This window comes from Mchenga conophoros, linkage group LG9 (genome assembly GCF_057382185.1).
Source record: "Mchenga conophoros isolate Kocher_MC1m ecotype Shallow Benthic linkage group LG9, M_conophoros_male_GT1.1, whole genome shotgun sequence".
In the NCBI taxonomy this organism is placed as follows: domain Eukaryota; kingdom Metazoa; phylum Chordata; class Actinopteri; order Cichliformes; family Cichlidae; genus Mchenga; species Mchenga conophoros.
Window position 1 is genome coordinate 21,700,638 of NC_140534.1, and position 13,203 is coordinate 21,713,840.

The 13,203-nt window shown below is 43.6% G+C and overlaps 1 protein-coding gene across 1 annotated transcript; it reads right to left on the reverse strand.

Annotated features, from left to right (window-relative positions):
• Window positions 1-782: 782 nt before the first annotated feature.
• On the reverse strand, window positions 783-11,707 carry LOC146567226 (uncharacterized). Its single transcript, XM_085286923.1, has 4 exons — window positions 11,573-11,707; window positions 8,888-9,542; window positions 8,334-8,490; window positions 783-7,922 (listed from the first exon to the last, which is right to left on the reverse strand). Exons 2-4 carry the CDS (start codon window positions 9,530-9,532, stop codon window positions 1,477-1,479), a joined length of 7,248 nt encoding a protein of 2,415 aa, XP_085143049.1. The 5' UTR covers window positions 9,533-9,542; window positions 11,573-11,707; the 3' UTR covers window positions 783-1,476.
• Window positions 11,708-13,203: the final 1,496 nt, after the last annotated feature.

Sequence of the window (13,203 nt, forward strand, 5' to 3'; positions counted from 1 at the left end):
CTCGACTCTCAGCGATGTCAGCGAGTGTGGATGTCCCTAATGTGGTCATCTCAGGCACAGAAGCCCCACCCACTTGCTGTTCAAACATAAAGTTTAAGGAGGTACAGACCGTGATCTGAGCTTAGTATAAGATAAACAAGGATTATTTTCAATAGTGAATCATGCAAAGCTACTATACTAAGATTGAAAATAAATATACGTAGCTGTAAATCAGCATACTAGGTCTGCTTTAATTGCCCGTGACCCTGTTTTTTTTTATGAGTAATGCCATCTAGTGATCATCGTCCTGGTGCATCTGTGTTCGGTGATAGTCGAAGGATTTTTACCCTTCTTTGCTTTGATGTAAAAATCAACTTCAGCAGAAAAGATAGTCTTAAATCGTCTCAAATTGTGGGAAATGTCTGGCTGCCGTGTTTTCTCTTTGTAGTTGCACATGTAAACACTCCCCTCTTAGTGCATTCCTAGACGCTCCTGTCACAACACGGGCCAGCTCGATGGCAACTTCTGAGAAACAAAACAGCCTTAGAACAACACAAATGCTTCCTCAAACAGAGTGAGAAAACAGAGGTCTCCGCTCCTCTTCAGAAATCTGCTGATGCTAATCAGCAAGAGAAAACAAGCGAGCTGAGCTTCTTGAGGTGTCTGTAACACGGCGCCCACCTCGGCCTTTACACTTTTACTCACCAAAAAAGGCTAATCTCCAAGACATTAATCACCCAGGATCTATAAAAATAATCTGGACTGAGTTTAGTGTAAAAGAAGTGAAAAATAGAAGACGAACATTTGGAAACACATACTTTTAATTCTTAAATGTCAATTTTAAAAGACCGAAACATCACAGCTGCCACATCGTAAACCATAACACAGTTTGTCCTAATGATAGAAACCAGGTTATTGCAAATATGCATTAAGCTATGGATACTAAGCGAAAACCAGGAAAGGTCCTATTTACACTGTAGTCAACTGATACAATATGTATAGTACAGAATTTGAGTTCCAGGCCACAAACTGACCTGTTCACTCTGCGGGGTTGCCTGACATCTGCTTGGGACTTAAAGTGTTTAGAGTTTTAAAACGAGATTACAGTAATGCTCTGAGTGCTTGTTTTGACAGGCAACCTATAGGGTGAGAAGAGCTGCTCTGGAGTGTAAAATGGCAAATATACACTTGATGTATCAAACTGTTTTTTCTGTGTACTGAACAAGCAATATAAAAAGACAAGTCGAAGCACAAGGTCTTGTTACACACGGGCAAATGCAAGGGTTGAAAAGGGTTAATCCGCTAGCTTGTGCATCTGTGACGCATTGTTACACACTTGGCATTGGCTCAAAAGACTTGACATATGATAGTGTATTATGCCAAAGCTATGGCAACAGCAAAAAAGTAGGCACCAAAGAAAATATTTCTCACTGTGGCCTAATAATGAACACTTGTTTCGTCCATATTCTGTGATTATGTGAAAAAAAGCTGCCCCTTTTACAGTAAAGGACAATGCTGTCCACAAAAATTGTACAGTACATCTAATACGTCCTGCTCCGGGAGCCTTCTATTAACGACACCCTGAGCTTTTCCAGGCTGCACCACCACTACAACTTCGCCTTCAGGTTGAGGCTCCATCATTGGGTGCACTTTGTTGTCCATCATCTTAAAGTCAGCAGGCAGCATGCCGTTCCTCTCGGCCCACGTCTTGGTGTCTTCTGAGCTGTCCTTTTCCTCTGTGATGCTGTCGTCATATGCGCTGCTTTTGCTCACCGTGCTCAGCTCGTCCTGATATATGTCCGACTCGCTGCCGTGGGGCAAAGAAAAGTAGGTGCACTTCCCGGAAAGCAGTTTGGTCTTGTCTTCTTCTGGTTCAGGTTTTGTGGCGAACAGAGAATAGGGACTTTTCTCCTCTGTGTCCTCAAACGCTCCTTTGCCTTCAGGAGTGTTTGTAAAAGATTTGTTGATTCCAATTGGATCTGAAACAGACTTTCGGATGAGGGTGTTGTCTCTAAGCAGCCAGCGTCCGTTATCAATGGGAATGCTGTCGCCGGGCCCGACCTGTGCATTAAAAGCGATGCATCTCGTCGCTTCGCTTAAGGTGTCGAGGGCATTTGTGGAGTAGAAGTATGAGAGCTCAGACATTGCTTTGGATCGGGCTGTGTGGAAGGAAGCGAGGATGCCCGACTGTCCATTTTTCTCCTGCTTTGGCTCAGATGGGGGCCTTTCACTTGCTTCCTCAGCAGTATTAGCATCCTTCTTGCCGTAAAGCCTTTCGATTGTCCTCCTCACGAAGCCTTTAGTGATGGATTTCTGCGCCGAATCATCTTCCCCACTCGACAGTTCGCTTGAAGTCTGAGATTGATATCCACCACTGACGGAGGTCTCGGCTCTTAGCTCAGCCAGCTCTGATGTGTGAGGAATTGGGAAACGAGTTTGCTGGATGTTGGTGGCGCTCCTGGCTAAGAACATCTCCCTGATGGATCTGACCCTGCTGCCTTCGGGCTCGGTGGTTATAACGCCACTGGAGTCGTAGCTGAAGGATAATGACGACTGGGGAGCTGATCGGGTGCAGAGAGTCACCTGAGATGTGGGTGATTCACAGGGTGAATCCTCGTCGCCTGAGTCCTGAGGGGCCTCTTTTTGCGAGTAAAATCTGACTGCAGAACTTTTTGTTGTGCTTTTTCTTTTCTCTGCATCAGCAACTCGCTTTTCTAGAAGAATTACTCTCTCTGCAACTGACTGGGAAATCATTTCTTCAGACTGGACCTTCTCCACAGACTTTTCAGCGGTAGTGCCTTCAGACTGTGTTGCCAGTGCAGGAGCTGCTTGGTCGGTTACAGTTTCTCCTTTATATCTGTCCACATGAGCTTTTTCCTCCTCTGAGCTGGACTCTTTTTCATAGTAACTTAACTCTTCAATTGAGCTGGTGATTTTTTCCTCTTGGACCTTCGGCTCCTCTTCATCTGCGTGCTCTTCAAAGCTGTTGTGATCGTTCCCGCTATCATCGTCTGCATTAAACCCACAACTCTCTTTTTCTAAAGTCTGATTTTCTATTAAATTGCTATGCGTGCTCTCACTGTTTGTCCTGTCATAAATATATGTCTCCTCAATGTAAGGGTCCTCATCTTCTGAGCTAACCTTGTCTTCATTTGGCTCTTCAATCAAAGCTGTTAAAGACGATGAAGCTCTTTTCTTTTGCTCGCGATCATCTGGAAGGTCACAAAGCTGTTTCGCCTCCATGTCCTCCTGCTCTTCCTCAGTGCCGGACATGCTTTCTTCAACAATAACTTGCAGCTTCTTGCTATCAACCTCTGGCTGCTCTTCCTCTGAAGATGGCTCATCCATGTCTGAGTTTCCGGTGCTTTCATCCGTCAGTCCCATGCTGTATGTTTGGCTCGGGTGTTCCTTCTCAGAGCTGGGCTGACACACAGGGGCAGACGAGTCACCTTTGCTCATCTCGGTACACGTGACCTTTGTCCGATTTTCTCTGTCTTGGCTGGTTATGCTTTTCTCCTCTCTTACATTTAGTTCCACGTATTGGCTGGGGCTTGGTAGCTTGCTATCTTCCTCTTCAGAGGGACTTTCAGGTTTGGACAGGTCTTCACCCTCGATACTCTCGTGTTTGATCTCCTCACATGAAGTTTCCGACTCGTCCCCTGAGCTCTTCAGCTCACCTGCATCTGAACTGATCACACTTTGCTTACAACTCCCTCTTTCTGCTAATTCTTTACTGGCACTTGAGTTCTTTTTCTGCCCTTCATCATCTGCACCTGAGTCCTTCTTGAAATTTTTCTTACTCCCGACTTCTACTTTGATGATATTCTCCCTTGATGTGTCCTGACATGACTGCAAGTCCTCCTTGTTCTCTTGTAGCATCGATGCTTTACTGTGAAGCCACTTTTCTTCAGTAACAGTAGGGTTAGCTGGCGGATCATTGTCTTTAGTGGTTGGGATTGTCGGTTTGTCCTTTGCTTCCTCTGCCATCAGGTGAGATTTGTCTGCTCCAGATTGTTGTGTTTGCTTAATGATGGACCTTACATCCACATCCACTTTATCATCTGGTGTGGAATCCAAAACAGTGGCGGCTTTCTCTTTGAAGAAATGATCAGCAATTTCTTTACTGCTATCTTTAGGTGACGACTCTGTAATGTCAGATTCACTTTTTGGACTTAATGAAAGAGAAGCCAGTTCCTCCTTCAGCTTCTCCGGTACATCGAGGTTATCCATGATCTCGTCAATAATGTTTTCTTCAGCGACACGCTCTTGTTCGGGGTTCTCTCCAGTTAGGAGTTCTGCCTCTGAACCATTTGGCGTTGAGCTGCGGCTTTTGCATTTGTCACTGAGTTCCTGAAAGCCCTTCCAGCTCTGCAGGAGCTGCTTTGAGGCCGTTTTTTGCAAATTTGACAAACTCGTCTGTAATCTGTGGGAATCCTCGATTCCGGCAATTTCTCTGAGCGAATCGATCATTTTTAAAGCCTCCGCACAGCTGACGCTGTTTGCGTTCAGCTCATTCCTATTCAAGTTTGTAAGCCCTTCCTGGAGGGTCATGACAGCCAAGAAAGCGAGGAGAGCTTTAGATGAGGAGCCAAACGTAGACGCTACGTGGGAGGAGAAGTCTGGCAAGCTGTTGGACTTTTCCAGACAGGATGGACGTTTGTTTTGAGTCATCTGTCTTATTGACTTGATTGAGTAGCAAATCTTTTCAAGGACTGGTTTCATGCTTGGCTGCTTTGCAGTGTTTGATGGCTTTATTATTTGCATGTTTGTCACAGGGTTCTCTTGATCTGCTGCTTCACCTTCTGTCTCGTTCTTTTCAATACACTGGTCCGCTTCCAGTGGCATGAAAGTGACAGAGGTCAGCATTTTATCCAGTTCGGCTTTTGAATTTAGTGACTGTGGTGTCTGGTGATTTTTTCTTAGGATTGATGTTGTCGTTTGTCTTATAGTTGTTTGCTCTGATGGGTTGTCAGAGGAGAGATCTTTGGAGAGCAACTTTCTACCTGACTTGTGTTTGACAGGCGGCGACGCCATGTTCAGAGACTGGGAATATGGAGAGAGTCTCTTTTGCAGTTTTGGTTTATTAGTCTGCTTTCTCTCAGTGGAGGGGCTGCCATCTGAAGCTGCATGTTTTTGTGGTCTGATGTTTGGAGACAGAGTTTTATCCACGGGGCGGTTTTCGAACTTCCTCTCTGGAGATGGGCTGGTTTTTGCTTTTGCTTTTTTCACCAGGATCTTAGGTGTTGATGTCTCTTTTTGAGTTTCTTTACTCATTTCTCTCACTTTAAATGGGGTATTACTTGGCACTGATGCATCATTTGATGAGATACTGGGCGATGACAGCCTCTCATCAGATGTTAAACTAGATGGGGACACAGAATTACCACACGACGGGCAGCTCGTCAGACCTGACCAGTGTGCCGGTTCTAGTTGGGCTTCGATTGATCGCTGCGATGGTGTTGAACAGATGCCATCACCTCCCACAGTGTTGTTCTCAGTAAATGATGTGGTCTTCTCTGGAGTGGCCTCACTGCTTAAAGCATATTTATCAACAGAAGCCTTTCTCACTGACATTTTCCTTTCAAGAGACAGATTACTGACCAAAGGGGCCCTTTTAATAGAGGGTGTTCTTGAGAGCAATGCTGTTGTGTCATCTTTAAATGACGTAGGACTGATGGGTAATGGATTATTATCTGTCCCTTCACTGCTCACTGATGAGAGCCTGTATAATGGGCTGCTGTTCACTAATAACGCATCTTCCGTGCAGTATTCAGTGTTTGATAGCTCTGTGCTTTCAGCAGGAGGAGGTGGCGGTGGTAGCTCCATTGAAAGCGTATTAAGTGGCGTTGCTTTTTGGAACGAGATCCGGACTGAGCTTGATTTATTTTCCACTTCACTGTCTAACAGTGTTTCTGTTGAGATCTTATCACTTGGTGGCACAGGATGGTTTATTTCTTCTTTTTGGGATTCGTTCTTCTGGTTTCCTGTGTTTTTTGTGCTTGGAGAATGATGAAGTTGCTGCCTGGCTGTAGCTTTCTCGACGGGTGGACTCGATTTGTTTTCAAAAGACTGGACTCTAAGTTTGACAGATGTTGCCAGTGAACTCTCTGGTGGAGGTTCTGAAGTTTGACACATTTGTATTTCCGAACACTTTACATCTTCTGCCACATCGATCAGGTCATGCTTATTTTTAGGCTCTTTATACTTGCCATTTTCTGCTTCCAGTTTTTGACGTTCCTCATGCAGGTGAGACGGGTGGTTGAGGTGGGCTTTCTGCAGCCAGCTTTCTACATATTCATTTGTAACAGCGCTGGAGGTGTTAAAAGCAGGCAACACGCTTCCATTAATATCATCGGGCTCGTTTTCGCTCCTTTTCTCCACATGCATCGATGTCTGCCGTGTTAGTATTCCCCGTATCTGGCTGACTTCATTGGGAGAAACATTCATCTGGCTTGTATCAAAAGAAACTCTCTCTATGGATTTTTTTAATACTGATTGCACATTTGAATCTTTGTCCGTGCTTCTTGTTGTCTCATCTGACACTTCTGAGCTCTTTGCTGTAACACCTCTGTCCCTGTTTTGTGCTGGTCTCTTTTTAAGGTTTTTCGATGACTTCATTTTGTTTCCATAAATCCTCCTAATGTATCCGGCACTGGAGAAAGCTTTTACTTTTTTATGTGCTTCCGTTGCCTCTGCAGTATTCTGTTTTAGTCTTTTTCGTGGTGTTGCGAGCCTCCGAACCACCTTGGGCTTTGAGGATGCCCTCTTATCCATGCTGGCGCCTTTTTGATGGGTCTTTGTTTGGATTTTTCTGGGATTTTGGAACTGCTGCTGTCTATTTTTTCCTCCACCATTGTGCTGCAACTTTACTGACATACTTTCACTCTTCCAGATACTAATGGACTCGGATGCAGTTGACGGTCTGCAGAGTTCTGATTCAAATTTATTATTCGATGACATCTGCCCTGTTTCTGAAGTAGGTGGCCTTCCAACAGTCGTAGTAGTGTGTGCACAAACATTTGCAAGGAAATTGTCCTGGCATGTTTGCTGTTCATATATGTGCATGACTGTCTCAGTCACCTCCTCTCCGCTGGATTCACTCTGCACGATCTCACTCATTTCTGCAGATTTAAATCCAGAAACATTTTTACTGTTGACATCAACAGAGCTGAGTCTTCTTGGTTTGGGCACCGGTCTAGTGCTGCTCTGCTTGGCCATGCAATACTGCTCTGTCATTGTTCCATTTCCTGTCTGCTCACTGTAGGAATAAGAGCCAATAGTTCCTTGCTGAATCCCATCTTCTGTAACTGATATGATACTCTCCACAGAGGCTTGCTTTTTGCTAATTTTCTTGTATCCTGGTGTTGGAGCTCTCCCAGAGGACAATGCATCTGAGTGGTTTTTGACGATCTCCTCTTCCTTACCGCTCTCACTTAAAGCTCCATTACCGAGCGATGGTGGATCATCGTCATTGTTGTCTTGAGTTTTGTCCTTGTTCCACTTGGTGTCGACAGTGGCAGCAAGACTCTGTAAATCCAGTGAGTTTGATTTAGGCGAGCAGATGTCCAGCTCTGCCTCAGTCTCCGGTAAAGAGCTCGCATTATGCTGGCTGGTCACGCTTGAGCGTGTCAGGGTGGTGGTCCAGTGGATGGCTTCCTCTTCCTTAATTGTCAACCTCACCTTCATCTCCACCGTCATGCTGCCGTCCTGATTCACCTGGAAGGACTTCTCAATATTGTCGTCGCTGGGCAGCATGTAGTCCTGCCCTTCAGCTTCATTGCCATCTGTCTCTGCTACAGACTCCAGGATGCGATTTGACTCCAACTCAACAGAGTTTGTGGGGTTGCTGCGTATATCACAGGAACTCTCTGCGATGGTGTTGTGGATCTGATGAACGATGTACCTCTCAGATGACGAGGAAAAATTCCTTGACTTCTTTTTACCTTTTCAAGGAGTCAGGCAAAAAAAAAAAGAGTCGAAATATCCAAGGATTGAAGATGAGAGGACACCCGAGAAGCATGAAGGGAGAAGAGAAAGAGCAAAAGGAAAATTAGAAAGATGATATGAGTGCTGCTCATCAAGCAGACTAGCCAGCCAACCCAGTGACTGTGTATGTAGGTCATCTACAGTATTATGTACATAGCGTTGCCTCAGCACTTCTCCAAACTTTATCCCATGAGGCCAGGTAGATTACTCCAGACGCACTGATTATGTCATATGAAAAGAGGTCTGCTGAACTGACGCTACTCTTCGAATCGTGCCTGCAATGTATTCTCCTCATGTAAATACGATAATTTAGTCTTAAAAACCTTTAAAAAATTAATTAAAAAATGTTTATTGGAATATAAACTTACGATTCAAAGCCTTTTGCCTCTTGAGACTCATTTGCTTGGTATGCCGCCATGTTGGAGATGGAGATTTCTGTGCACTGTAGTTTGCAGGCCTGAATGGCTCCCTGCCCACAGCTACCACAGTTCCAGAGCACAATATCAAGCCTGGAACACCGTCAACCTGCAGCAGACAAGAGATAAAGAAGTTAGTCCTTTCAAATAATCTTGATTTTAATAACACAAATTGCATGCATAACTAGAAAAAAGTATTATTTTCTAATTATTATTTGTGAATCACCCTCAGGTTCTGATTGTATTAGCTCCTTGACCTAAAGCCTTACAGTGCAGTATCCCAGAAGGCCTTTCTGGGTATTAGGGTGAGTGGCCAAAGAAGCTTAACACTTTCTCTCCTCATGCGACAGGTATTTTATGCCAAGGTTAAATCAGTCTCTTATGGGAAGTGTAATCTATTCAACAATGATACTAATTTGTTTCCAATTAGAGGAAATGTTTTGTGAATATTCATTAATTCTTAAATCCTTTTTCTATGTGTTGCACTGACAGAGGAGAACACTCACACGTCTGCCATCAGGAGTGTGTAATTTCACCACATGGAACTGCATGAGCTCTGAGATATATTCCAGGATAGCCTCGTAACTTGGAGAAGTCTTCTTGTGAAGCACCACAGTGTGTTTTACAGAGGGGTCCCCATTGCGGAAAACCAGTAGGCTCTTGGGTGTGCGAATAAGCACTGGCTCCTGTTTGTGGATGCTCTGGCCTGGGAAAAACCGACCCTGCTGAATAGTCCGACGGTGAGAGCTAACCGGTCTGGCGTGGTACCAGGGTGGCAGCTTCTTCCTGGCCAGTGCCAGATTGATGGGCTTTACCTTACGGCTATCGGAGCAAATGTAGGATTTCCCATCCTTAAGTTCATCCAAAGATTTGACTGCATGAATCCCCCGAGGAGTGGTGATGTTCCTCACCCCAAACGGCAGGGGCACCTTCTTGGAGAGACTGTCCAAGAGTGCATCAAAGGTCTTAAAGGTGCGGTTGTTGATGACAAGGCGCAAACCATTGAACTGAGGATCTCCGCTCTTGTAGAAACAGACCCTCTTTGATAAGACAGGGTCAATGACGCTTGGGTGGCGTGAGGTGGCAAAAGTTTGCCCACTCCCCGATGACTGGTCAGGGAGGGCGTTCTGAAGTCCTGCCTCATTCATCATCGCTGATTGGCTGTGAGAGGAGAGAAAGAGAGGAACAGAAGTTCAGCAAGAACAACGGATTTTCCTTTACTGTTGTGTTTGACTGGTTTTGATTGTTGCCTTTTGGTACAAAAAGCTCCTCTAGTGTTGAGTTATTGCTCAGAAGCAGCCCAAATTTACTACACATGAAATATGAAAATATGAAACACCTTAGATTTTGATGTTGGCAGAGTGTGACTGGAATTCTTCCCTTGGCTCTCCCCGCTCAGAGTTTCTATATAAAGTCCATGTATGTTGAACATCCATTGGACTCTTTAAAGTGGTTTCTGTGGTGTCAAACACTGCACTGCTGCTGTTTCTGAGATAGACATAAGGTATTCATTTTGCTGGTGCTGTGACACACTTGCCATAGTCATACAGCAACAATGTCGATATATGAAAGCAGGATTGGCTGCGGGGATATAACTGCCAGCCAACAGGATGCTGGTCTTTGTTTTTGCATTTAATTAATTTTCACTTGTTTTGTTGGTTTCTTTTTTTTTGTGCTTGCTGTTTCTTTAGGTTTTGGGACCAGAACTACTTGGTTAAGTTAGACCTCAGTCACACAGACCTCAAGACCCACATTGACCCCCTGACAATCTACGGTGCTAGACAAAAATATGTATTTAGTGAGTGGTTGGTGAAAAATTGTCCCAGTTGCTGGCAGTTTGAATGGAAGACACTGACTTGTCTGCAAACGCTCTTAGTCTCTGAGCTAATCAGATTATAACTCTTTGCAACCAGTTTCATGACACCCAGCAACCACTTGCCAACTGGTTTTCCCTCGTAGCCAGTGATTACTGGAGGGACACCGAGTGTTCTCTAAGCCTATGTGAAAAAAGGGTTTCCTGAATTGATTTCCCACTTACTGCCATGAACTCTGTCTACAACTCACAACCATTTGGTGAATACACATTTTCTCCTCCTGACCGGAGGTTACCAGATGGTCTCCAACTGGTCTCTAGGCCTGTGTGACTGTTTGCAGTCAGAGTTAATATACAATCAATTACAAAGTTAACCCTGCACATTAAAAAATGACACCATTAAGTACCCATGACTCCAATACGTCCTGAACACACATCTAAATGTGAGACACTGGGAGTGAGGCCCCACTGTAGTTTCCTGCTGATGTGTCAAAAGCATCTTCGCGCAAACAAACAACACTCAGTCTTCTTTGTGAATCAACTTCATATGTCTTTTTTTCTTTTCATTGAATTAACCATTTCCAGTTATTTATATCAGATGTACATTAAATTAACATTTAAGTATATTAATAATTATTCTTCCTCTAATTTTGGGAGCTATTGTTCGTTGACAATCAAATGCTTTTTGTCCATTTAGACAGGTTTTCTCGTACTTTGCGAACACCTACTTGACCTTTTTCTTCTCCGAATCTTAAATACAGCTATCCTGCATTCAGGGTGTATTTTATAAAGCTGCTTCATGAATTTGTATTAAAGATGACTGTACCTCGTGGGATTTTTGCAACGACACAAACAACTTAACACCATGTTCGAGGCAAACAGCTGAATGACGTCTTCTGAGCATATGTTGTTTACTTTGCTCAACTGCTGCCATCAGGTAACATGATCTAACTTTTGGGAAACCAGCCAGTTGCGTGGCGTCTGCTTCTGATTACCTGGCTTAGCGGCGCATAAGTGACAGAAATATTTCACAATAAATTCCCTCTTACCAGTTTTACTTTGAGCATATACGTAAACATGCCACAGTTACATGTAATGTTCAAGTTTCCTTTTTAAAAAATTTACGGTGCCATTTAAGCTATTTAATTTATTATTGATAGTAAAGTTAGTTGGAGCAGACTATAAATAGATTTTTAAAAAAGCATTTTCAGAATGGACAAAGTATATATATGCTATCGGTACATAATCTGTTAGGATTTTTATGGTGTTACAAACACTACAAGTATAAACACACTACACCTGAGTAAGTAAATAGGTTAAACAATAGCTCAGTAAGTAAAAACAAATAAACAATTGTATGATTTCAGTGGGAACTCACCTTCTTTGGAATCACAAAAGTCCCAAATGTTTTTAAGAGGATCCATGAAATGTTATTCCGTGCTCTACATTGTGACTGCTGTTCAACTGACTGCACAGTAACAGTGTATTTCGGGAGACTCCATCATAGTTAATTTGCTTAATCTTTGCTCAGAGTTAATCTGCGCTGCAGGTGCAGGTGCAGCGCTCGAAAATCCTCTCCAGAAAGGTGTGTCACAGAGAAACGTGGGGGTGTCACAACAGGTTAAAGAAGTAGTCAGAAAGATCTCAGGTTTATTAACTATGTGTTTTAAGTTGAAATGTAATTACACGTCATGCATGTGCGTCTTCACCTGGGAAAATTTTGCAAGCGGCTGAAGAAAATCTGAAAAACTTTGGTTTTCCCCACCACCATTTCAACATTCAGAGTGTTTGTACTCATATTTGAAGTTGAATTATGAGGTTAGACAGGTTAAAATGTTTGGTTTTCTTCACAAGTGGCAACAGATGGTCCACTGATGTCCACAATATTTGTGCAGGGTTGTAATCTCATTGAAGACCTCTTTAAGTAATAAGGATTAAGGGACTCTCCATTCTCAGGACCCACAGAGACGATCACTTGTTTTTAATGAAATGGGTAAACATGCACCTTTTTTCCTTGAGAAATCTCATGACTGCTTTATAATTTATAATAGAGGTTAGTTTTGTCTTTGTTTTGAGCCTTTCTGAGCAGAACAAATGCACTACATGACACATAAAAGTACAATGACAAACACTCGCAGACTTTTAGGACTTTACTAAACAAAAATAGTGTTTGTTCCAGAAATACAATTAGGTTTAGAAGGGTAATGGACTCCAGTTGTAGATCAGGTTAAAAGGTATTACTGCAGGCATTAGCCAGTCACGAATATCCTTAACCATGAACGATCACGAGTTGCATAACAGTTACCAAAAATGGGCTGAACTGAATCTATTTCTGTAGTGAAAGGGATTAGTGTGCAAGGATGACTTAATTCCACAGTAAACCTGGGGCTGAAGTGAAGGAATCAAAGGAATACACAAAAGTTATCGGGTTTCAGCTTAGTACAAAAGGATAAAGTGATGACACTCTGTCGCACTGTTTACTTTACTGCTGTAAAAATATCTCAGGTGTGTACGAAACACACGATATGTGCTGTAGGAAAGAATTCCTGCCGAGCCCCGACCAGACAGGGATTCAGGAATGCCACAGGAGGCTCCCATGGTCTCAGCCCATGACCTGTTCCCAAAACAACAACGAGCACAAAAATGTGAAAAATCCTTCAAAGGAAGCAGGGGGCGAACAATGGAGGAAGCCCTCAGCGTAAACAGGTAGGCCCGAAGCCTGCATGCCCCTCATTCCAGCCCTTCACTGCAGAGAGATAAGAGACAAGCATAGGCTGAAACGGAGAGCGAGGGTTAAAAACAGTCTGGTTACACTGATAGAGCAGTGCGGATCCCGCCAAACACGCACGAATCGGACTGAAAATAGTCTTGAGCCGAAGCTCTGCACTTAACGGAGCGCGGCAGGTAATAGCAACAGTTCTCTGAAGCTCCATTTGTCACATAACCTTCCACGTCACAGTCAGAACAAACCAGCTGGTGACATGAATACTGTTGTTTTTCCTTCACGTG

What these genes read in the sequence shown, in the direction of transcription:
- LOC146567226 (XM_085286923.1), bottom strand. Translation starts at nt 9,532, where the DNA reads ATGATGAATGAGGCAGGACTTCAGAACGCCCTCCCTGACCAGTCATCG. An exon ending in ACACTCCTGATGGCAGACGT is followed by an intron (nt 8,491 to 8,887) that starts GTGAGTGTTCTC and finishes TGTCTGCTGCAG; the next exon opens with GTTGACGGTGTTCCAGGCTT. An exon ending in GAGGCAAAAGGCTTTGAATC is followed by an intron (nt 7,923 to 8,333) that starts GTAAGTTTATAT and finishes CTCCTTGAAAAG; the next exon opens with GTAAAAAGAAGTCAAGGAAT.